Consider the following 26396-nt stretch of genomic DNA (forward strand, 5'->3'; position numbering starts at 1 on the left):
GTCAAGATGAATTAAACTGGGCCCTTTATTAAAAGGATGAGGGGATTAGTGTCGGAATAGACAAGGCCAACACTCTCAGAATATTTGAAAACTTTATTTTCTCAAATGAGCACCAACACAGATTGGAAATGAGAGAAAACAATGCACTTTCTTCTAATACTGAATCACTATGTACAAATACAGGAAAAAAAGGTAAAGACAAATTATTGAAAAACAATTGCCTTTGTTGTTGAAGCAAAGTGACCTGAAAAAATATGCCCCAAAAAACCACCCCCAAAAACCCAACAAATACGGTTTGTAAACACAAGCATCATTAGACAGACTGGTATTGAAAAGATAGTCTTCGCAAAATGGAAAAAAAAGGGAATTTGCTCCCACTTTCTTACCAAAATTTTATACAAAATCATAAGGGGCATTAAGAATTTGGTAATGTTGAGGATAGCTTACATCTTATTCTTTGTATCTTTATCTTGCCACAGATTATTTTATACATTTTAATTTGAAAATTAAATATCTCTTCCTCCCTCCCCACCACAACCCCCACCCCCACCCCATAGTGATTTTTCATTTTTGGACTGACTTAAAAAAACATCTAAGTTGATTGTTTTCCAGGATTTGATTTCCCAGGCCTCTTCTTGACCCCTGAGGGATTCTGACCTCACAAATTCATTTGCCTACAGGCATGTGTACATTTCATGTCTATTCAACCAACACGAGTTCCTGTTTATGCTGAGGCTTCTTCTAAAACACTTGGGAGCCGCAGAATACTCGATTAACACGCTCACGTTAGCAAAGAGAAAACATACAAGAGGTTTCACTCTTAGATCTCCACAAGGACGACAGGATTCATTTGTAGTTCATCCAAGTTGTGCCACAGAGAAGATGGGGAGGGTGCACCAGAGAGCCGGCACTGCAAACAGCCTTGCCTGTACATGGCATGGTAAGATGCATTCTCTATGGCTTTGTGCTGTTGGTCCACTTAGAGACAGAGTGCAAACAAAATTAAAATTAAAAAAAAAAAAAAGCCCATAACAACACAAAGGTGGGGGAGGAGGAAAAGAAAAGCCTTGTTGCAAGAGGTGTGTAAACTTTTACATAATGTCCCCTGTAAAAAGAAAAGCAGGAGCCATTGGAAAATGTTCTTTAAAAAATGCACAGTTAAAAACAATAGACCTAAAGGCCTTCCAATGAGAGGAAGTCTTCCAATGAGAGGAAGCCACAACTAACATCACTTCACCTCAATTTTTTTTTTCTAGCCAATACTGGTGCAAGAAAAACATTTCAGTTCAACCTAATGATTCACTATATGTCACTTCTACCAGGAAAAGGCAAAAGCAAAGCTTTCTTGCCTTCCCTAGACTAAATGACAGACTTAGAAAAAAAAAAGTATATATGTTTCCCTTAAAACATACTTCAAAAAATGCAGAGGAAACAGTAAAATTTTAAAACAAAAATAAAAGTGCTCTCAGGGGCTCTGAGAAAACAGCACCAAATATATTATTTAAAAAAATTAAATATTATTTACAAAAGTATATTTCACAAGAGAATGTTTTTTTTCTTCTTCTATATATATATATTACCCTTTGAAAATTTGCTGAAAGGGGGATCCTTCCTTTGTGCACGCTGATCCTACCAGCACAGACTGACCTTGCCATGTCTAAGCATGGATGTAGTACCCTGATGGACACCTGTGTTCATCAAGCTGGCCTGCAGCTGCTTTGCTCCAACCAACTCAAGCCACTGGCGTCCAGCTTCAAGGCTGGTGCCAGGGGCAGCCCACAGAGCCTATAGGCCCCAACGCACAGGGTCTCAGCTCAATCCAAAGGTGGAGCCATAGTGAGCTGAAACTGGAGATTCTGCTAATGGTTTTTCAGTCCCAAATGAAGGCAGCTGCTGGCTGAGGTAAAGAACTACCCCCCCTTCCCTCCCTTCCTCTCTCCTCCCACCCTCCGAGCCACGCCCACACGAGCTCCCAGTTGGCTGAACCTACCAGTGGCCATGGGGTGAGGTCTTTGGTTATGCTCTGAGTAGATAATTTTAAGAGAAAAAAAAAAAACAAAAAGAGAAAGACCTAATTGAGTCCACAAGTTTGACAAGGTCTGAGCTCTTGTTTGTGGTCTCCAACACTGCTAGACATGAAACAAGCTGTGGATGAAGCTAAAGTTGTAAGAAGCACTTGTGGTTTAGTCAACGTGTACAGAAACCTAATGAAGGGGGCTAGTTGTTCTGCTGCTGAGCCTTTTCTTTAGATCGCTGGTGCCATGCACCTTTGGGATACTGCAGAAGGGCTACTCACGGCACCAGGAGGAGGCACCATTCACAGAGCAAGCCCTGGAAACTCTCCCAGGGCAAAAAGCGGGGATGGGGCCAGGGTCTGATCTTCTCTGCAAACTCATCATGCATTCTGCCATGTCAAATCTGCCAAATTTCCATTTCATTTTTAGTTCTAAAAACCAGGTGAAACTTTCCTTAAGGAGAAGGCCAAATCTATAAAGGAAAGGGCCCAGGGCCCACATTTCAGTAGGGAGGGAGTAGGAATCCAGCTATTTCAGGGCTGGGAAGCTAGCCTGGGAATGTGAAAACTGAAGCTATTTTCTGATGCAATCTAGGGGATTAGGAGAAACAGAAAGAATATTCCTCCAGGAGGCTGCAACAGAGTAATCTAACTATGCCTCAGTTTCCCTTCTTACTCATCTTCCAGAGTGTTTTGAGAACTGACTGGTCAAATGATTTTGCAGTGGGTTTTTCCCCCCAATTGTTAGGTTTTTTTGGTTGTTGTTATTATCATTATTATTATTTTTTAAACAGAACCAAAAACTAGGTTTTGTAAGGGAAAAGTCCTTTACCAGCCAATCAACAGGAAGAAAAGTCCTGTTTTGTGGGACCTTCCAGGCCTAGGTCAGCCTTGTGCCAAAACCACATGGACTCAGAATTTTTCTTGCTACCTGACAGTAACCCAGAGATTGCACCTCCTTCATAGCCCTCCCATAGCCACGTTCTTTTTCCATCACAGACTCCATCCCAGAGGGCTCCCTGGATCTGCTGCCTTCAGAGCCCACTCCATTGCACGGGTTTCCCTATGCTCCTGAATTAACTACTTGTGACAACCGACACTTAAGTTTTTTCAGGTTCAATCTCCTTGGAAAATGAGATGCTGAGAATGATACATAGGATCATCAGAAAAATAAAGAGTATTGTAGGCCTGAGAAATGAAATGAACTCAGTTTGAGTGGGACTCACATAGCACACCAGATACTGGCTGGATTGCTGTAGAACAGACATCACAGTGTGAAAGATTAAATGTGAGACAGAGCTTTTTCACTCCTGAGCCTGGCTGGCTTGGGTTTCCCCCTCCAACCCCCACTAATACCATGAAGTACGTCCCCTCTTCGTTTCTACCCTCCAAGAAAGAAAAGGTAAGATTAGAATTTGTTACTACTAGTTTGACATCAAATTGAATCAGTCCCCACTGCTGGGCCACTTTGGTTAATTACTATACTTCTTCCCCATTCAAATTCTGGGAAAATAACACTGGGGCTTTAAATATCTGCCTGCCGAACACGTTAACCATAATCTCCAAAAGCTTTTATCTTCCACAGCTTAAAAGATGGGGCTGGAATCAAAACCAATCAAACTCTGGATGGGAATCATCCCTGTTCCTGGGAAGCAGGTTTCCTACCCACCCATCTCTTGGGGAAGTAGGGAGGAGGTCTCGATACCTAGAGATGTCTTTCCCCCCTCATCCCCTAAAATTCCCCCTTTCCAACTCCCATCCATTGTGCTCAGCTAAGAGCCATGAGTCAGGTAATGGGTCAGGCAGTTGGAGTTGTTTTAACTATGCTGGCTTTCCTACGGTTTTCTTGCTGATATTGGAGCTCTCAACTTGCTGTCCCTGTAACTGAAGGACTTACTAGGTCGCAGGTCAAGGCCGCTGGCCTCTTTACTTGCCAGGGAGCACAGGATCTTGAATACTTGGTGAAGGGCAGATCTCTACTTGCCCTGATAGGGGAGCATAAGTGAGAACTTGAAGTAGGACTGGGTATAGGATAGGTAGATAGTTATTTGATAGTTATATTTGTTGAGAACAAATCATACAGACCCTATCATAAGCTCCCCACAGTCACTGACTGTTACTAACATAGGGTGCCCCCAAACCAGCCCAGGGCAATCAGACTCCTGCCCCTGCAACTGCATGAACCACAGGAGTTAAGCCCTCCTCTCATGCTGACCTGGCACATCGTTGGATGTCAGGAACAGAAGCTTCAAAGAGAATTCAGTCATGAGGTATTTTTTTTTAAATCTCCTTTTTGTCCTTCTGGACGAATTGATAGTTTCAAGGTTCCTAGGTTCCCAGGATTTTTAAGGAGCAGCAGTTCCTACCTCCACCCTCCCATGCCCACCCCTGCCCTGGGACACTCAGGGCTCCCTTCCCTTCTCACACCCCCATGCCATTGCTATCCTGATACAAGGCAGCTAAGGCTGCCTGCTCTGGGGGGGTCCCTGGAACTCTCCTTAAAGTAGAATGCTGCCAAGTTCTCGGTGCATCCGTTGTTTTTAGCCAACACTAGAACAGAGAGAGAAGCCAGGGTCAACTCACAAACAGATACAAAGCAAAGAAACAGAGAGACAGCAATTTAGAGGCCAGTCACCAATAAAGATGGAGATAGGGTAGGAGGATGCTCCTGATGCCAAAGCCTCTAAACGGATGGAACCAAGCTTTCAGTCACTCTCTCCCCTCTTGGATATAATGTTCAGTTGGATGGCATTCATTCAGACACTGGGTGGGGGGGACTCCCTCCATTCAATCCCAGCCATTGTCCTTGATCATGTGTGCCAGTTCAATGATGTATTTGCCTTCTTTATACTTCTGGCTGCTCTCAAAGGCGTGTTCCTGGTCAACAGAAAAAGAGAAAGGGGATGAGGGGCCACGTCCGTGGAAGAAGCATATTGGTTTTGGAGCGTATATAGCAGGAGGAAGAGAAAGAGCATAGTGTGGTGACAGAGCTCTCAACCTAGTGTCAGAGGACCTGGGTTCAAACCCAGGCTCTTCCACTTTGAACCTCTGTGGACTTCAACTTCCTCATCTATAAAAAGCAACAGCATTACCAAGTAGGTACCCATCACCTGAGGCATGGAAATTGTTATTAATGAATGTAACAGGATATTACTGTCCCCTAAGAAACAATGAAGACTACTTGGGAAGTATGAGAAGATTTGTATGAACTGATACAACATCAGGAAAATACACACAACGTATACGATGGTATAAATGGAAAATGACAATTTCTTAAAAAAATCAAGCACTGTGTAATTGTAATGATCAAGCTTGGCCCTGAAGAAAAACTCTAAGAATGCACCGCCCCCTCTTTGCAGAAGTCAGGGACATCAGGTGGGGAATATTGTGGTTACTCATTGTGGGATTTGACTGATCTGTTGGTTAGATTGGCCGAACTGCTCCGCCCCCCCCTTCCCTCCGTTTATATTCTCTGTTATAAGGGATGACTTTCTAGGTGGAAGAGGGAGGCAGGAGATAGATATTGGGAAATAAAAATTGATGGAAAAACAAAAAACAAGATAAGGTAGGAGAGGGACCAGGATTGTGATTCCATTGCTATATAGAACATCCAGGTGAGGAAACTCCCTCCAACAGTATAGACTGGCAAATCCTCTGGAAGGTAATCTTCTGGGTTGCTTAAAACAGTGAGAGGTTAACTTGTCTAAGGTCCTACAGCGAGTGTGTTTTAGAAGTAGCACTTGAGCAAACATCTGCCTCGTTGTATATCTGTCTGTCAGGTAGTCTGTGAAAAATAAGAAGGTTGGAATAAATGACTACTAAAGGTCCCTTCTAGACCTAATCTATGATCTTAGGAACTATAATACAAGATGGAAATTAGGATTTGGGAGTTCTCTTCCTGGGTTAACCAACGGAACTGAGATAACTTCGATTAATTAGCATTTTATCTTGTAAGGGTGCATGGTACAGTGGATAGAGGCCTGGGCCTAGAGTCAGGGAGACCTGAATTCAAATTCAGCCTCAGACACTTACTAGCTATGTGACCCTGGGCAAGTCATTTAACATTGTTGGCCTCAGTTTCCTCATCTGTAAAATGAGCTGGAGAAGGAAATGGCAAAACACTCCAATATCTTTGCCAAGAAAACCCCAAATGGGGTCAACAAAGAGTAAGACCATGACTGAAACAACTCAACAAATTCTTCTTTAACTCACCACAGAATGAAGACTGTGCCTAAACTTTATCATCATTATACTCATTATTACAAGGAAAAGGAAGGCAATAAGCATTTATGTAGCACCTATTCGGTGTCAGGCACTGTGCTTAGCAGTTTTACAAAATTATCTCATTTGATCCTCACAAAAACCCTAGGAGGCAGGTGCTGTTATGACCTCCATCTTACAGATGAGGAAAACAAGGCAGACAGAGGTTAAGTGACTTGCTCAGAATCATAGAGCTAGTAAGTACCTGAGGCTAGATTTGAACTCAAGTCATCCTGACCCCACTGTATCACCACAAGGACATTAATATATCAAGGACCTATGACTGTGTTGTGTAAGAACTTCAGACTGCAATCAATCTATCACTTACCTATGAATTTAGAGATGGAAGAACTTAAGAAACTAATACAGTAAATGACCTTTATTTTTGAGATGAGGAAACTGAGATCAGAAGAGTGACTTGCTGATGTCATAAAACTAGTAAGCAACACAGCCAGGATTTGAACCCAAGTCCTCTAACTCTTTCCACTGCATATGATTTTTAGAATTCCCTGAGGTTCAGAAAAGTTAAGTAACTTGTCCATGATCACACAGCTAATGAATGTCAAAGAGAGGATCTGAACCCAGGTCTTCCTGACTCCAGCACTCTATCAATGATTTCTATCAAAAGAAGGTCTTTATTGTGCAATGACTAACTTTGACAGACTTATCTCCTCTCAACAATGCAAGAATCCAAGACAACTCCAAAGGACTCATGATGGAAAATTCTGTCCACATCCAGAAAAAGAACTATGGAGTCTGAATGCACATTATCTGATCTTTTTTTGTTTGTTTCTTCTTTCTCATGGTTTCTCCCATTGGTTCTAATTCTTCTTTACAATGTGACTAATGTGAAAATAGGTTCCCTATGAATGTATATGTACAGCCTAATCAAATTGCATGCCATCTTGGGGTGGGGGGAGGGGAGAGATGGGGGGAAAATCTAGAACTCAAAATCTTATGGAAGTCAATGTCGAAAACTAAAAACAAATTAGTATTTTTAAAAAAAAGATTATTAAACAAACAAACAAAAAAAAGACCATCTTTAAAATGCTATGTTATCTTAGGGGAACCTCTAGCTTATTAAATTTACATGGGATTCTTCCCTAACAAGTCTGTCCATGTCATCCTCACCATCTTCCCAGCATACTAAGGTTGGAATCTTTCTGAAATGTGCTGTGACACTCCGAGCAGAGAAGCAAAGCATTGTGGAGACCAAAAAGGATTCCTTTTTTACTTCACTTACATATTTATAACCTGTTATTCTGCTTCTTCTCCACAGAAATCTCAGGCTATAGCAAACTATGCAGTGGGAGGAAACTTTTGCCAAGCAATATTAGTTATCAGGTGTCTCAGAGGAAAACTCCATACTTCTGGTGGGTTACCCTCTGAAATTAAAGCATTCTAGCTAATAAGTCTCATTTAAAAAGCCCTACAATGGGGTAGGAGGTAGGGAAAGAAGAGAAGTGACAGGAGAGAGAGGACAATTTTACTGTCATGGACATAACAACAACTGGAGAGGCAGCCTGACATAATGGATAGGAAAACATCCTCAGATTCCAGAAGAACTGGATTTAAGACCTCTCTCTTGAGATACACTGGCTAAGCAAACCTGGGGCAAGTCACTTAACTGACTTCTCAATGTCTCTAAATGCCTCTCTAGGACTGTAAGAGCAGGTACCAATCTATAACAGGAAGAAGTTGCCTTTACCAATGAAATCACAAGTTTCTTTCTTTCTTTCTTTCTCTCTCTTGGCTAGTTGAATGAAGGAAAAAACTAGTCCCAACAGTTACTAAGTATGACTAAAAATACGTGCTCAAGGCAGATTTCAGAAAAACCTGAAAAGACTTACATGAACTGATGCTGAGCAAAGTGAGCAGAACCAGGAGAACATTGTATACAGTAACAGCAACACTGTGCAATGATCAACTTTAATAGACTTAGCTTTTCTCAGCAATGCAATGATCTAAGACTATTCCAAATGACTCATGATGAAAAATGTTATCCACATCAAGAGAAAGAACTATGGAGACTGAATACAGATTGAAGCATATTATTTTCTCTTTTTTCTTGTGGTTTTTCCCTTTTGTTCTGATTCTTCTTTCATAGCATGACTAATGTGGAAATATGTCTAACATGATTGTACACGTATAGCCTATATCAGATTGTTTGCCATCTTGGGCCAGGGTGGAGGGAAGGGAGGGAGAAAAAAAATTCAGAACTCAAAATCTCGTAAGACTGAATGTTGAAAACTAAAAAAAAAAAAATAAAGTAAAAACCTGTGCTCAGATGCTACATCGATGGATATACCCTCCTAATTATATCCAAAATCAAGAAGGGAAAGTCCTGTTCTTGCTGGCACCAAGTGCTGGTTGCTGGTTGGCACTCAGCTCCAATGCCACCTTCGACATAAGTCTCTCCCCCAAATACTTTGTATACAATTACTGATGTGTGTGTTGTCTCCACCATTAGAATTTAAGTTCCTTGAGGGCAAGGCAGTGTTAATTGTTTTTGGGGGGGGGGGTTTCCAGGTCCTAGCACTAGTGACTGGCACTTAACAAGTGACTTGTGTGAAATTTCCTTTGTCTTGCAGTTAGATGAGACTACAGCTCAGGTGTCTTTAGATTTCAGAACAATTAAAGTCTCACCTTACTGTGTGACCTTGGGCAAGTCAGTTTTCTGCTGAGGGGTTATTAGGACTAACTGACCTCTTAAGTCCCTTCCAGTTTCCAATTTATGATCCTGTTGGGTCTTTGATCTACTACTTTTGAGGGTTAAATCATCCCACAGACACTGACAGAGATAGAGGCAGAGAGCTTAAGTACTACCAACTCTACACTTATTTCCCTTTCTCCCATAGCTCTGGGTTTAGGTATTTGTATATTTGTGCATGGGTGTGGGTGTGGGACAGATTTTAGAATGGGGGAAGATGAAAACACATAGAATACCAGGAGATTCAAGAAATAAGCAAGACAGTTTTGAAACTAACAGCTAGGTTTGGGGAATTCAGGAATGATAACTAACATGCTGGATTTGCTATATTCTTTCAAAAATAATGCAAGTACCACTTAAGGGGTTCATTGTTTTATGTACAGTGCTCATATTTGATGATGTTCATCAGGCAAAGAATAATAGCTTTTCAAAAACAGAATAGGATATTTATAGCAGCTTTTTTTTTTGTGGTGGCCAAGAATTGGAAATTGAGGGGATGCCCATCAATTGGGAAATGGTTGAACAAGTTGTGGTATATGAATGTAATGGAATACTATTGTTCTATAAGAAATGATGAGCAGGCTGATTTCAGAAAAATCTGGAAAGACTTACATGAACTGATGCTGAGTGAAGTGAGTAGAACCAGGAGAACATTTTGTACACAGTAACAGCAACATTGTGCGATGACCAACTTTGATAGACTTAGCTCTTCTCAGCAATACAGGGATCTAAGTGAAAATTCCAAAAGACTCATGGTGGAAAATGCTATCCACATCCAGAGAAAGAACTATGGAGTCTGAATGCAGATCAAAGCATATTATTTTCTATTTTTTTGGTTGTTTTTTCTTTCTCCTGGTTTTCCCCTTTTGTTTTGATCCTTCTTTCACAACATGACTAGTGTGGAAACATGTTTAATATGATTGTACACGTATAACCTGTATCAGATTGCACGCTGTCTTGGGAAGAGAAGGGAAAAACATTTGGAACTCAAAATCTTATAAAAGTGAATGTTAAAAATTATTTTTACATGTATCTGGAAAAAATAAAATATTATTAAGAAAAATAAAATTAAAAAAAAAATAGAATAGGAAAGGGTGGAGAACGAGATACCACTTCAAGTATTTGCAGGGTAGGGATTTGAGAGCAGGGATGGTGAGTAAAAACACTCATGAAGATTTATCATCTGCTCCTTCTGAAACTGACACATACAAAGCAACCAACACCACACAGCTACCTGGACACCTCTAGAAAGTCTCCAAACTCAGCCATCATGGTGAGAAAATGAGAGTCAACTCAGGGAGTCATAGAAATGGGAGGGATGGAGAAATCGTGGACAAAGGAAATGGATAAATATGCCAAAAATGCCTAGTCTGGCTTTTAATTCCAAACTCCTCTTCAGAGAACCCTTTCTGAGAAGCACAAGCCAAAATGGACTGATTTAGAATCCTGCCTCTTCCTTTCATCCAGTGGTCCTTCTCAAACCAATGGGTAGCAAGCTGATCAACAAAAGGAGGTGGAAGAAAGAAGCAGGATAAAAATCTGCAGGATGATCAGGTTAGGCCAGATGACCTCTGAGTTCCCCCTTCTAGCTCTGGAAGGACGTGGCTCTGTAAAATGGACCTGAACTTGGGACATTCAGTCCTTGAGGAGGTTTTACTGGAATACTAGGGAAGAAAGAGCGCTACCCAGTTTGACCAGGTTGATGATGCCTACTCTCAGACTAACCTCAAAATATAAGGGGGCCCAAGTAAATCAGACAAAATTCTGATACTCCAAACATTTTTAAGGTTAATGTAGGGGAGGGAGGGAATGAAATCTGGTTTCCAGGACCCCTTCTCCTCCTGCAAAGATTCTTGTTGCTAGGCCTACCCGTGGAAGAATATTGCTCCTTTTCCTGCTTAGAGAGGTTCCTCCTTGGAGAGATAATGTGGTACAACGGAAAATGCATTGGCTCAGGAGTCGGAGAAGCTGGGTTCAAATCTCAGCTCTGCCTCGAACTACCTGCATGACTTTAGGAAAATTCTTAGGGCCTGCCCCAACTTCCTGGGGCAGCTAGGTGGCACAGTGGATAGAGTGCTGGGTCTGGAGTCAGGAAGACCTGAGTTCAGATTTGGCCTCAGACACTTATTAGCTGTGCGACCCTAGGCAAGTTACTTAACCCTGCTTGCCTCAGTTTCCCCATCTGCAAAACGAGTTGGAGAAGGAAATGGCAAACCACGGCAGTATCTTTGCCAAGAAAACCCCAAATGGGGTCACAAAAAGTTGGACGCAGAACAGCAATACTGAATAATGAACAATAACAACAACAGCCTTTCCTGGGCCTCAATTTCTTCATCTGGGTAATGAGGCGGGGAGTTGACCTAGCTAGCCTTTAGGTCCCTTCCAACTCTAGTTCTATGATCATTTTAGAATCCAAAGTAGATTATGTGGGCTGGCAAGGACAAAAGAAGAGTGCAACTGATACACTAGTTGTCCTTTCCTAAAAGATAAACTGTCCTTTGGAAGATGGGGAGGTTGTTCTTTTTTGCATACTAACATTCAAGCACTCCAGCATGTCAGACGGCTGACTGAGAGAATATATGCTGTGTGTATATATAGCAAGTTCGTGTGTGCATGCGTGTGCACATGCACGAAACACAGTATGAAAAGGAAAAAAATTCAACCAATGGATAGTGTTACCATGGCAACTGCATCTGGGGTTGGATTACCACCACAAAGCAAGCCAGAAAAATTCTCATGATACCAGGCAACCAGAGTTCCAGGGATAGTAGGTCACTGTTGCTCGCTCATCCTAGCCCAGGAAAGGACAAGGTATCCCCCAGGGAAATAGCAATTTACCCCACAGGGCCTCCAAACGTGGCTCCATATGAAGGTGGGGAGAAGGCAGAGTCTGATCTCAAGACTCAGTCTTCTGATCTCAGTGTTGGCTGAGACTACCAGAAAAGGGCAAATACAGAAGAGAGGCTACTGGTCCTACTTTCTCTTATTTGACAAAGAACAAGCTGGAAAATAGACAGAGAAGAGGAATAAGGATAGAGAAGGGCCCTGAGTCCATGTCCTGTGAGGGTCTATTAAGGGAAGTGAGCACATTTAGCCTAGAAAAGACTTGAGGGAGGTGGGGAGAGAACATGGAACATGAGAGTATTTGAAGTATTTGAAGGATCATCATATGGAAGAGAGATTGAATTTGATCTATTTGACCCTAGAGGGTAGAATTGGAGTTTAGACTTGCTGTCAGGAAAAACCTCCTAATGATTAGGGCAATCTCAAAGTGCAATGAAATATCTTAAGACCACCTCTTCCTCCTTAGGGGCTTGATGGGCTATGCTTCTTTTTAAGTGGCACTATAGTGAGGATCCCATTTGTTGACATGAGTCAGACTAGATAACCACAGAGGGCCCTCTTTGCTGTGATTCTGCTGCCCCTTCAGAGAAGCCATGGAGTACAGGAGAAAACCACCGGCCTTGCAATTCAAAAAACCCAGATTTTTGAGTGCTGAGTTTTTTTGAGTCTTATATTTATATAACACACCTATATATATATATAAATAAAATATACTTATAAACCAATTATATTTTGAGTCTTCTGCTTACTGTATGACCTTGAGCAAGTCATCTCTCTCTCATCTCGTGCAACACTTGCACCACTTAACCTGTTGGGCTCAAGAGTCAGTAGAGAACTGGATTTGAATGTTGCTTCTGACTGACATTAACTAGCTGAATGACCATGGGAAAGCCATATAACCTCACTGAACTTCAATTACCTTATCTGTAGAATGGGGACAGCACCCAGCCCACAGAGCTCTTTGTGAGCAGAAAATGGGGCTCAAATGCATGTTCTGAAAATCTTAAAAGTACTATATGACTATCAGTCTTTCTTCTAAAGCATTCTGTAATCCTAGTGAGGTCTGCACTCAGTTATCATTAGTGTTTATTTCAGAAGCCATGCCCCCACTCCCATTGGGCAAACACCATCATACTTACATATTTCCAGCCCAGAGTGGTTTTGCAGTTTTCACAGTAGATGTCTGCAACTGCGTGTAGCCCCGTTAGCAACACTCGCTCTTCTGCAGGTCCACAGCCCACATTAACTCTGTGCCAAAGAGGTGGGGGTGGGGGGAGAGAGAAAAGAGGGAGATGAGTGCCAGGGACATCTGCATCCTTAGTCCCTTGAGCTGAGCTACCTGCAAAAATGAATACAGCAAGAACTCCCTAAAAGCAGCTGCTCCTGGGGAAGCGGTGGAGGGTGGGGGTGGGGAAGAATGACTCAGGATCAAGAGCAAAGCCCCAAAGACAGGCAAAAGGAAAGTCCTGGGCCAAAGTGATTTCAGATTGTTCCATTCTGGTTCAGTGTGCCTGCTGGAGACAATGGGCTTTCTGGCTGAAGTCTGGCTTGCTGTTTATGTCCTTTTTCTTTTACATAGGAAAGCCTTCCTTTGCTAGTCACTTCTCTTTCAAACCCAAATTCAAATCCAACTCAATTTATGAATGTAATGGGTATCAGAAAAGGACACTTTGTAGACCAGAGAGTCTTAGCATCATGGGAGCATAGATTTAGAGCTGAAAGGGCCCTTAGAGGTCCATCTAGTCTAGAACCCTCGATTTTCAAGATGAAGAAATTGAAGCCCAAAATGATAAGGTGACAGGCCCCAGGTCACATTGGCAGCAGGTGACAGATAGGATTTGAACCCAGGTCTTCTGACACCAGACCCAACACTCTTTCCACTGTAAGTCCCATAATTACTTTTAAGATCTTTGAAAAACATTCTTAAGCATCAAATCTACTTTTTTTAAAATGAACTATAAATAAATATAAATAATAAACTTACTATGAAATTAAATATTTCTTTAAGTAATGATAAAACCATTCAATTTACAGTTGTCGTTATTTAATTCTTTTTTTTTTTTAAATGACCCCCTCCATGGAGATGACCCTTCCAGCAATACTGAACCAAGTTTATATCCAATGGAAGGTGATCATATACATATGCAGGGTCAGTGAACACCTCCCACATAGGTCCATATGTACCAGGTCTTCTCCCAAGACTTTTCAGTCACTCAGGACTTTCTTCTCCAGGGAAACTGCAGTACATGCCCCTGCACTTGGGGTGGGGTGAGGGAATAGGGATGGGGTTAGAGCTGTTCTATTAACCTGGTCTACTCTGAGTCTAATTGTCCTGCTGAGTGGTTTGAAGTTGGCTCAGCCCTGATTGGGTTCCTTTTTTTCTGCCTGTTCCACTGGGCCTCAGCTTCCTTACTTTAAAATGAGTGGGTTGAAATAGAATAGGGTTTCTTAACCTAAGATCCACTGGGAGTCTGTGGATAGAAGGATCCACAAACTTGGAAGGGGGGAACTACTTTTTTCCAATATAACTGGTTTCCTTATGTAATATAAAACAAAAGAAACCAATTATGTATACACATATATATTCACATATAAGAACTTAATTTATTTAAAAACATTATTCTGAGAAGAGGGTCCATAGGCTCCATTCCTGGAGAGAACTCTATGGTCCCTTCACACCCTGACATTTTAGACTTCTACAAACCCTGAGATTTGCTGAGTTTGGTTATAAAACTTCTAGCCTGAGGAGGCTGGGGAAATACCTCTGGGGGAGAGATGTGTGGGTAGGGGAGAAGCAAGGGTCTCAGAAAATATTTCACCAGCCTGCAGCTCTAAGGGATATATATGTGTTGTGACAGAAAAAGAGAGGGAGAGAGAGAAGGGAGAAGAAATGGAGAGATGACATTTTAATTTGGAAGCTATTTCTCTAGTCTCTCTAGTCCCTCCCACCACCCTCTCCAAAAATAGAAAAACAAATATCCCTGAGGTGACCATCAGAAGCAAACCAGGGAACATAATCCTCCATGGACTGTATTTTTTAATTTATGTCCTAGGCAGTGTCTCATCAGAACAGGAGGCAGCTCCTACTGTTTAATTATCCTCCAGGGTTTCTTTTTCCATCTTCCAAAGATGCAAAGAACAATTTAATACCACTTCCAAAAGAGACACTCACACTGAATTAAAGAGGTAAGCTCGTCCTTGACTTCCTTGGAACGACTGAAATGCAAGAAAACAAATCAATAGTTAGATACAAATGGCATGTGTCCACCTGTTTGGGAAACCCGGGCCTAGCTAGATAACAACCACCCAAATGACTCCAGCAGGCTGAGGTTCTGTCTGCAGCATAATGCAAAGCACAGAGCCAGAGGCAGTCTGGAGAGAGGAGCTGGGCCAGCCGGCATTGTAGGCTGCTTCCAAGTTCCTGTTTGATGAGATGGTAGGTAAAAGAAAAATAGTCATTACTAGAGAGTTTTTGCCTGTGTGTATGTGGCTAAGGCTAGCTGGGACAGTCTATACCAGCTCTTCCTTAAGCCTTGGTTTTTGGTTTTTTGGGGGGAGAAGGAAAGCCAGTTGGACCGTCTGTGCTGGCAGATCCACCACTTCCTATAGCCGTAGAGGGTGTGACAACCAGCTAGGGCAGTTTCACTTCCTGGTTCTCCAACATCATCAGGAGGGAACCCGCTTGAGGCCCAGGGCTGCAGAAGAAGGGTCAAGGTTTCAGAACAGAGAACAAACCACCCAAACCACCTTGTCGTACTTGCTTCCTCCCCCCTCGGCCCACACTGTCGGTGAACACATGTGGAGCCGCAAGCCCTTTCCTGACCTCTCCATCGATGAACAGCTCATTAAACTGGTCTTGTTTCCAAGCTTACACAGGAGTGCCTTTTTCTTAGAGCCTGAGGCCGGGGGAATGGGAGAAGCAGGAACTAGAGTGTAGGGGGTGATCTGGTGTCTCCCTCTGTGAATACAGGCCTCATTCGTGTCTCCCTGGCTCCGGTTACACTGGGATGTCTTGCTAACATGAGACTGCTAATGTTCTGCATTGCTGCCTGCATTTTTAATGGTTTCTGACAACCATCCCTTGAACTAATCATCCTGTGCTGCTGGGGGTGTTGGTGGGGTGAGGCTGGTGAGAGGAGAATGAGAACGCCCCTGGGCTTCAAGTCCTAGCCACCAATCAATCAACCATCATTTATTTAACTGTCTTCCAGGTGCCAGGCATGGTGCAAGGCGCTGGGGATACAAAGGAAAAAAAGAAATAGTGCCTGCCCTCAAAGAGCTTATAATCAGTCAGTCAGGGAAGAATTTACCGAATGTACTTGGGTATAAGTAGTCACAAAACATATACGAGATAAAATCATTAAAATCATAAAGACAAGATAGCCTTAGGGAAGAAAGCGGTAGAAACTGGGGAAAAAATCAGGAAAGATCTTGTCTAAGAGGGGAAGCTTGAACTGAACTATGAAGAAAACCAGGTGAATGAATTAATGAGTCATGAAGCAAGAGACCAATAGGGAAATCCACTGGCCATAACTGATCCCCACCCTCAAATGTCAAGCCTAGAAGATCCAGGACCTGTCAACATCCCTTCAGAAATCAGCATCAAAATCTTGACTAGTATCAAGGTGGCAAGAAGTGGGGTTGGAGTCAAGAAGACTCATCCTCCTGAGTTCAAATCTGGCCTCAGATACTTACTAGCTGTGTGACCCTGGGCAAGTCACTTAATCCCATTGGCCTCAGTTTCCTCATCTGTCAAATGAGCTGGAGAAGGAAATGGCACACCACTCCAGTATCTTTGCCAAGAAAAACCCCAAATGGGGTCATGAAGAGTCGGGTATGACTTAAACAATCAATCAACAACAAAGAGAGGAAGGAAATAAGTCCCCAAGCTCTGCCACGTATTATTGACCAGGTAGCCTTGGACAAGAATCATTACACCTGAGCTTGTAGCTTCAACTGTCACAAGGGGGTTATTTAAAACAAAACAAAACAAAACAAAAAAACCCAGCATGGCCTACCCTACCTGGGCTGTTGGAAGGGCCTTTGTAAGCTGTTACTTTGTAAGCTAAGTCCCCCTTGGATATAGGATATTGTTATCATGAATCTTTAGCAGCCCAAACCACAGCCCTTATGCAAGGAATCATCCCAGTGCCACAGTATTCAATAGAATGCTCCTGGAAGGCAGGAACAAACATTGTCTCTGCATCTTAGTATCGTCATCTTGCCCTTTCACTTAACTGGTCAGTGTGTGATAGCATCTGTAATCCAGCCAAACTGGCCGTCTCTCTGCTCTTCACACACAACCTTCTATCTCCACCTCCCATCTCTCCGCCTTTGCAATGGCCATTTCCACATGCCCAGCATGTATTCTCCCTCTTACTTCTACCTGATTCCCCTCTCAAACATCGCCTTCTGCATGATGCCTTTCCTGATTCCCTTTCCTGATTCCCCCAAACTTCCTTGTATTTAACTACTCTGAAATATTTGCATTTATTTACTTTCTATTTATACTAAATATATTTATGCGTCCTTGTCTGTAATCTTCCTGAGTGGAGGTTTATTCATTCTTTGTATCCCCAGTGGCCAGCCAGAGCAACAGGAATATAGTAGGAGTTTAATAAATACTTGTTGAATGTTCATACTGGGAGGTGGGACCACAACTAAGTGGGGCTTCCAAGGAAGAATAACTTTAGGAACCTAAACAGCTACGTGACCTTGGTTAAGTCTCTGGGTTTTGACCTCCTCCCCATTAAAATGGAGGAGTTTGTCTATAAGGTCTCTTCAACACTTTTAGTTCCATGGCCCTAGAGTCCTCTTGTCCAAGAAAGACCCACGGCCTCAGACACTTGACACTTACTAGCTGTGTGACTGTGGGCAAGTCACTCACCCTTGATTTCCTCACCAAAAACAAAACAAAACGAAACAAAAAAAAAAACCACCCACTATTAGACTTTTAGATCCATGGCTCACAGCATGTGAAAACTGATCCTAGAGGGCAGAGAGGAAAAGGCAGCCAAAAAGCAACTGGGGAGCCTAACATAGCTTTACCCAACCCTCATGGGGTAGGAAGAGATGGAGGGAGGGGTATGTATGGAAAAATGCTACAGGGCTGAGAAGTAGAAAGCTTTTTTGTTTTTTAAACTATTGCAGCTGGCAGAGACTAGGAAAGGTAGCCATCCTTGTTTTACACCACTTAGTGCCATTTCTAAGCTCCATTTTGTAACACGAGATACATATAAATGTCTTGTTTTTACCGACTAATATGAACTGCCACTGTTCCTGCCTTTAAAAAGGCCTACATTCATTCCAGTCTGGATCATGTCTGTATCTACCAGTGTGTACACACCACTGGGGGCCCACTACTGCCCAATGTTCGGCACACTGTAGGCACTCAGTACATATTTGTTGAAATTAACTGAATCAGAGCATGGACAGATTAATTGGTGGCAGAATAAAGAAGGAAAATCCAAAGTGGTCAGGGTACAGGTCAGTTTGGAAGAGTTACATCTGAACACCTGGTGCCTCATTCTCCCAAGAATTGGCTGATAGAGCCAGATGTCAAACACAGGCTGGTTTAGAGCCTGACAGTCTTAGCCAGCATCCAGGTCAGACTCCTTGAGGTGGCTTTGAGATCCCAAGGACCAGAGATGTGGATCAGAACTGGGTTGCCTCAGGCATACTGGGGAATGAGAAGAAACATTCTAGAGACTTTCTGGGTATTCTGATCTGCTCCAGGGTGTGCTGAGGGCCTCTGGAGTATAGGGGTGATTAGGAGCCAGCTGGGGCCTAGAGTTGAAATCAACTCAGGTATATTATGAAATAAAATTCCAAAGTTTTTTCTGATTCTTAGAAGGCTTCTGAGTCACCCCAGGTTAGGAGGAGGAGGAGGAGGAAGGGAATGGAGAATTCCAAGAAAGGCCCCTTATAGTCTACAAGTATAAGCTAAAGCACTCTGTGCTGATATAATATGGAAACACTCCCTCAGATATCCATAGGAGATGAATTAGGGAGACTAGGGCAGTGCTTGTGCTAATCTCTCATTCTCCTGCCTGACATCAGAAGACAGATAACATTTTTTGCAAGGCAAGGTCTCTCTCACTCTTTGGCTTTCACCCTGGGGGGGCTACCACTAAGTCAACATTTATGAAGGAAAAAGCAGCCCCAGAGAAGAATGGGGGCCTTGCAAACAAGACTGTCAGGAAGAACCCAGGCTGGGTTCCCTTTCAGACAGGTCACTATGGGGGCTCCCCACAAAGCCTTCTCTTTGGGCCAGCCTCAAGCTGATGGTTAAGAGCCAGCAGAGGAAGTTAAGGAAGCAATTAGAGAGTTAAGCAAACAGAATTCCAGACCAGGAGAGAGCTCAGACAGACTAGACTGCAGGCCCATTTTTTTGCTGTCAATACTGCCAGGCCCCAAGGTGGCTCTTTTCCAGGTCCTAAAACGCCAGTTGAGGCTGGCTCTCAGGCCTTCAGGAAAAAGGATTTTAATAACTCAAAATGTTATGCCCTTTAAAGTAACAGCTCCTGGCCCAGCCCTTCCAGTCCTTAAAAAGAATGGAAAGGAGAAATGGCTTACCTATTTGGTAGCCAAGCCACTTATTACTTATTTTTGGCCACTTGGAAAACCTGGATTGGTAGACCTCTCATTACCAGGGGCAGAGCCATTTTTAAAAAGAGGCCATGCTCAGGTTGAGAAGGGGCCTAGGAGCAAGCACATGCATATATTGCCTCCAAGATCTTGGATGCTCTTCCCAAGTTCCCACACTTTACCTCAGTTCCGTTCTTAGAGAGCCTGCTTATTCCAAAGGAGTCTCCATTTTCCACTCCCCATGCCAGAGAATCCTGGATAGTTTTTATCCTAGTTGTGGGGACCATATTTCCTAAACCCCAAATTAGGGCACCTGGCCTACTGTGTGCCAGGGACTGTGCTAAGGACAAAAGTGAATATAGTCTCTGCCCTCAAGGAGCCTACATTCTCTCAGGGGAGACATGTACACATATAGCTGCATATAAAATAAATACACAGTAATTTTAATTACTAGTAGTAGTTCAGTTAACGACTACCAACTAAGTGACATAGTAGATAGAATACTGGGCCTGGAGTCAGGAAGACCTGAGTTTAAATCTGGCCTCAGACACTTACTAGCTGTGTGATCCCGTTTGCCTCAGTTTCTTCATCTATAAAATGAGCCAGAGAAGGAAATGACAAACCACTCCAGTAACTTTGCCAAGAAAACCCCAAATGAGGCCATAAAGAGTCAGACACAACTGAAACAACTGAACAAAAATTTTAATGACTTCTGATAAATATTCCCTGATATCAAATATTCTATACTTCTGAGAGGTACACAGTGGGGTTATTATGGGGGTATGTGTGAGATTTTGAGGGGGGAGGCCAGGGTAGGGTAACAAATCCAAGGGCAACTTCAGAGAGAGCTAATCTTAATTTAATTAATCTTCATTTTACACAGAAATGAGGCCCAGAGAAGGTAAGAAGTTGCCCATGGTCACATAGATAATTAAGCGACAGAACCCAGGTCAGATTCCAAATGCAAGAAAGAATGTCTCTACCCTTAAAAAACAACCATCACCACAAGTCTTTCCTTGAAATTAGGGCTATCACGGAAAATCTGAGACGTCAAATAATCAAATATTTGTCAAGTGTCTACTTTGTGCCAGGAACCATGGTAGGTACTGCAGATGCAAAGACAAAAAATGGAATGTGGTCGTGGTCACCCTGGGGCAGGTCCAAATAGGCCCCAGGGATCCTGGTCCACACCCAAAATTGCTCTTCCCCAGACTTCCAAACTCAAAAAAGTTGCCCTGAGTGTCCTTGCTATTCCTGAAGCTAGGAATAGCAACACTGGAAAGCAGGCAAAGTTGGTTTTCCTGAAATAAATTTCACTCTATAGACCTTTTTCTCTGTTCCCTTCCATTCTCACCAACCTCTTCCTTTTTGATGGGCTCTTCTCGGGGTAGTGCCTCCCTCCATCAATCAATCAACAAGGATTTATTAGGCAGACCTTATACTAAGTTCAATGGATAGTACAAAAAATGAACCAACCCTTACTTTCAAAGGAGGAGTTCATATTCTAATAAAGCAATAATAATCTTCCTTTATACTCTAGGCACCCAGGCCCACCATACTCTCTCCAACTTAAAACCCGCTTTTAGGAAAAACTTGGTATAGTGGAAATTTGGAGATGGAAGATCTGAGATTGAATCCCAGCTCTTTGTTACTTATCACCTTTATGGTCTTGGGGCAAGTCACTTGACCCTCTCCTGTCCTCAATTTTATCACCTATAAAATGGGAGCCTTAGAGCTGGTTTCCTTCCAGTTCAGCTATGATATAATGGAAAGAACACAGATTTGGAATTGAGTACCTGAATTCAAATTCTGCCTCTGTGGGTACTTGCTTCTTTGACCCTGGACAAGTTACAAGTCTGTGAGCCTGTTTGTTCATCTGTAAAAGGAGTGATGTTCTTGAACGTCCTTTCCAACTCTAAATCCTATGATCTCATGAAAAAATCTAAGGTCAGTTACATACACCCTAATGTGAAGTCAGTATAGTCTTTTTTTCTGGGGATTATCTACATTTTTGAAGAATAGGTCTCTAATTCATAGCACTCATTCAACCTCTTCCAGAGAGCACAGGAGAGGTTTGACAGGAAGAAAATCCAAAGAGCCATGGCAGAAGTACAAAACAGGCTTTGTAACGGCAAAAACAGGCAAACTCAATATTGAAAACCAAGTCCTCTTAGGTGTAGGAAGGGGTAAGCAGGCCCTGCCTAGAGGGTAGCCAGGACAAGATTTGGGCCATGGAGATGGATTCTTTGATAGGAAAAAAGGGTTTATGGAAAACTAAAGAGGGGAGGAGCTTGGGTGGGATTGGTTTTGGTTTGTTTTAGAAAGGCAATTGCTTTAGCCCAGTAGAGGTAGAGGAAGCCATTACAAAACCCATAGGAAGGGAAACCAACAGTCCAGTACTTGGCTTTTTTGGGGTTTGCTTCAGGCTTGCCCTAGGCCCAGAGGCAAAATAATGTGGTGGAAAGAACTCTGAATTTGGAACTGGAGAACACACATTCAGATCCAGGCTCCTCAACTTCTTAGCTGCATGACTTTGGGTACCAGTTTCCTCATCTGTTTAGTCACTAAAGGCCCTTTCAGCTCTATCCCTAGGACTGATTCCGAGCAGATATTCTGTCCCATAAAAAAAAACCTCCCCTTATGCTCTCAGGGGAAACTGAAGAGTGGTAGATTGGGGCAATGAAAAGTCTTAGATCGGTTCACTGTGGGATGAAAGAAAGGTCTTGCTCCTAGTAAAAGAATTCCAGACACATGGGACAGAAGTGGTTTGGGAGGCTTAGCTACCACCTACTGACTATACAAGCCTGAGTGGTGGAAGAAGCTGCCTACCTGCCTGCCTGGGGGTCAAGTAAATCTAAACATTCTGCACCAGGGATAGGCCAGAACCCAACAGATGTCAAAGATGGGGCTGATAATGGCAAGGATGAACTCGGGTGCACTGGTTGTCATAGTCTACAAGCATTCATCCTTTTCTATTTAATCCTTTTTTTGGGGGGGGGGGTATGGAGATCTCCTATTTGGGGTCAAAATAGTCTACATTCCTGGCTACAGGAGTCTAAACCAATGCTTCTGCCTGGCAAAATCAATTGAGCTGGATCCAGCTTGGAAATCACCTTTAAGGAAGCACATGGAGAAAAACTAGGGAGGGTGACTGGAGCAGAACAATGAAAATGATGAAAAAATCCACAATTAGAATCTGAATTCTGTTTAAAGAAACTGGAATTACTTAGCAAGAGGAAAGAAGGCTGGGGGGGGAGGGTAGGTCTAAAAAGAGTTTTCTTTCTTCTTCACATAAATAGGATCAAGAGGAAATTAACACATTAAAGTAAGAGAAATAATGGGCTAGCCATGAGCACATTTCCTAACTGTGGGAATGTTAGTGCACAGCAGACAACACAAGTCTTCTGGGAAAAGTGGGAATTCCCCCAGGCCCAGTTTTGTTGAAAAATGGACAGAAATCCATGTATTGCTACCTTCAAGCGGGAAGGGGGGGAGGTGGTGGTGGTGGTAGTAACAGAAGAAGTAGTTAGTAGTAGTAATATTTAATAACATTTATTATGTCACTTTTAGATACACAAAGCAATTACACAAATATTTAATCCCGACAACCCCAAGAGGTAAGCTGCTATTATCATTCTCGTTTTACAGAGGAGGAAACTGAGGCAGACAGAAGTTAAGCAACTTGTTCAAGGTCACACAAGTAAGGAAGTATCTATGAATTCAGCTCTTCCTGAGTCCAGGCGCAGCATTCTATACCCTTCCACCCAGTGTTGGTGTTGGGTTCTACAGTCTACCCTTGCAAGGTACTTCACCTTTTTGGCCTTAGTTTCCTCCTAAGATTATGGATCTGGAGCAATAAAGACAACCACGACCACATTCCATTTGTCTTTGCATCTGCAGTAGCTACCATGGTTCCTGGCACAAAGTAGACACATGACAAATATTTGATTGTTTGATACCTCAGATTTTCTTTGATAGTCTCAATTTTAAGGAAAGACTTGTGGGTGATGGTTGTTTTTTAAGGGTAGAGATATCCTATCTTGCATTTGGAATCTGACTTGGGTTCTTTCACTTAATGAGGTATGTGACCTTGGGCAACTTCTCTTAGCTTCTCCGGGCCTCATTTCTGAGAAAAGATTGGATTGGATGAGCCTTCCCTAGTCCAGGCCCAGCACTCTTATCCACTGAACCACCTAACATGCTCCTATGTTTCTGTGACTTATAGGTCTCTCTATGCATTCACTGAGCAGACAAGACAAATGGAGAAAGAACTGGCAGAAGGGGAGGAAATGTCTAAGTGAAGTATTTGCGTGTCATGAAATTCTAAGAACCCAAAAAGACAAAAATTGAGGAAGGAGCTGCCATAGCTTATTTGTTTAAAAAAAAAAAGGGGGGGGGGGCTGCTGGGAACTCAGTCACTTATCCTCAGATCAGAAATCTCATCCTTCTTGGGGGCTGGAGTGGCAAAGACCAGGTTTGGAGAATTTAGGAATGACTAAAAAAAAAAATTACTAAGCAACTCACATTTATATGTAGAGGGTGTGGCTAACTAAGCCTGGCCAACCAACTAAGAAGAAAAGATTCCTCGGGTGTAACCTAGTTCCCAAATGGGTGCTTATGTACTTTGTCTTTGAGCATCTATAATGGAAACATAATTAAAGTCCCCAAAAGGGGACTCCTTTACTCTTTTAACACTTCAAATTGCCTGGGTCCAGGATCTTTATATAAGAATTCTTTTTTTTTTTTTTTTTCGGTAATTAGGGTTAAATGACTTGCCCAGGGTCACACAGCTAGTAAGCGGCAAGTGTTTGGCTTGAGGCTATATAAGAATTCTTTAAAGCAGCCCATATAAAATTGGTATTATCATCCCTTTTTACAGAGGCAGAAACTAAGTTTCTTCGAGGCTGAGTGACACCCAGTTAATATCTAAGGTAAGATTTAGATTCAGTCCCAGATATGACACCCTACTATGCCAAGAAAAAAAGTGAAAACTTTTCTCTCCAAGCCACAGCCTTGTCCCTCCACATTCCCCCTCTATCCTCAGAGGTCATCCATAGAACTTTAAGAGGTGGGAAAGGGGGAGGAATGATTTATGGGTTCTGGAAGAACTGTCCAGGCCAGGGGGCCTCTGCCTCAAGGTCACAAGTTCCCCACCACTGGTCTGGACAATCTCCCCAGAGAGCTAAGCCTCAGAACACATTCAAAAGGCTGCTCCTCTCTCTCTCCAGCTAGGTGGGATTAAAAAAACTCTCTCCAGAGAGTTCTAGGAACCTCACTCAGCTAAGGTCCAGGCCGATGCTGTCACTGACTAACCTACAGCAAAGAGAACCTCTCCAAATCTGTGGCAAAGGGTTAGGAGGAGAGAAAGCCAATGTAAACAGTCAACCAGTGGGAAAACTCAGGTTGCCAACTTTCAACATCCTTCCCAGGCTCTCTGATCACCCAGGGAAAATGAGACACTGAAAGCTGACATCTCCCTAATGAAACTCAAAAACCACATATAACTGTTGGTCATTCTTGAGAAGGGTTAGACTTCTTTCGTTAAACTCTTATCTGGCTATAGTTGACAATACCTGATCTGGTATTGCAGTGAAAAAGATGGCCAGTGCTTTGGAAAATGCAGTTACTAGGTCAAAGAGGCAATCCCATATAGCTGTTAAAGTCAGTTGTTGTCACATCATGGCACACAAATGGAAAAAGAAAGGAGAGAGTGACCTGTAAACTGTCCCAAATCTATATTAACTTTTAAAACAAAACTGTAATTATAAAGACCAATCTTAGCTGAGAAAACATGAAAAATTTCATCACTCTCGCTGCATTAGGGAAGTGGAATACTGATTATATTGTCAGATGCTTCTGGTTTTGCTTAACTTTTTTTTCTTCTTTATTACAAGGGAAGGCTCCCCAAGTAAGATCATATTTATAAATGGCTGACATAAAAACCAGAAGTGTCAATAAAACTTAAACAACTCATTGAAGCAACCTCATAATGGACTTGGGGAAGAGGGAGGGGATATGATCATCTAAGATCAGCTGATTCAACTAGGAAGAATGCTTATTAAATTTTAATGAATTATACTTCAGTTGACACTGAAGGTCCCCAAGCTAATCAGTTCTTATGTAAAAGCTAGTGTCTGAAAAGTTATCTTCTAAAAGTAACAGATTACCAGGGAGGGTACTGGCATACAAATGGTTCTTGCCTTTCCCAGGTAGTGGTCTCAAAAGGTGTGAAACTCCAAATCTAGAGAAAAGGTCAGGAACAAGACACCAGTCTGAACTTGGACAAGCCATTTTCCCCCTAAAAACTCCAGTTTCCCCATCTATAAAATGAAGGGGTCAGATCCGATAATCTCTAGGGTCCTTTTTCAACTAGAATAACCACTGAATCTAAGGTCAAGGTGGTACCCAAGGTCTCTTCCAGTTTTATTTCCTATGATTCTAAATGACACTCTTAAGGCTCTAAAGTCATTACCTCTTAAGGGGCAGGGCAGGCTAATGGAGCTAACTTTCAAACAAGAAAAGTCCCCAGAAGAAATCCATCCTTGTTTACTGATCAGATCAAGGCCCTGATTGGTCTACTGGCGGCCTAAAATGTACATAGTCAAATCTGGCAAAATAATCATCCCTCTGGACCAAATAATTCACTGCTAGGAATGTACTTTTGAAAGCTTTGTTGAAAAGAAGTGCTATCTATGCACCAATTTTTATGATATCATGATATACCATCACAAAAAACAAACAAACCTGGAAACAATCTAAATGTCCAACAATAGGTAAATTGTTAAATAAAGCATGGCACATTCATGTAATGGAATGCTATAAGGCAATTAAATAAAGCATGGCACATTCATGTAATGGAATGCTATAAGGCAATTAAAAACAAGTATGAAGTATACAAAGAAATCTGGAGAAAGCCTGTGTTGGATTTGGAGCCAAAGGCCCTACGTTCAAATATTCTTTCTGCTGCACCCATTTACTAGC

The 26396-nt window shown here is 42.4% G+C and overlaps 1 protein-coding gene across 1 annotated transcript in view; it reads right to left on the reverse strand.

The window, feature by feature from the left end:
* Positions 1 to 556: 556 nt before the first annotated feature.
* YPEL2 (yippee like 2) overlaps positions 557 to 26396 on the reverse strand; it is a 36481-nt gene continuing 10641 nt past the window's right edge. The window contains exons 2-4 of the mRNA XM_027870608.1: positions 15001 to 15044; positions 12968 to 13076; positions 557 to 4891 (exon numbers count right to left, since the gene is read on the reverse strand). Of these exons, the coding sequence (XP_027726409.1) occupies positions 4802 to 4891; positions 12968 to 13076; positions 15001 to 15044 (243 nt within the window). The 3' untranslated portion in view covers positions 557 to 4801. The remainder of the gene's footprint in view (positions 4892 to 12967; positions 13077 to 15000; positions 15045 to 26396) is intronic.

Source organism: Vombatus ursinus, unplaced genomic scaffold (assembly GCF_900497805.2).
Source record: "Vombatus ursinus unplaced genomic scaffold, bare-nosed wombat genome assembly UNPS02014797.1, whole genome shotgun sequence".
Classification (NCBI taxonomy): domain Eukaryota; kingdom Metazoa; phylum Chordata; class Mammalia; order Diprotodontia; family Vombatidae; genus Vombatus; species Vombatus ursinus.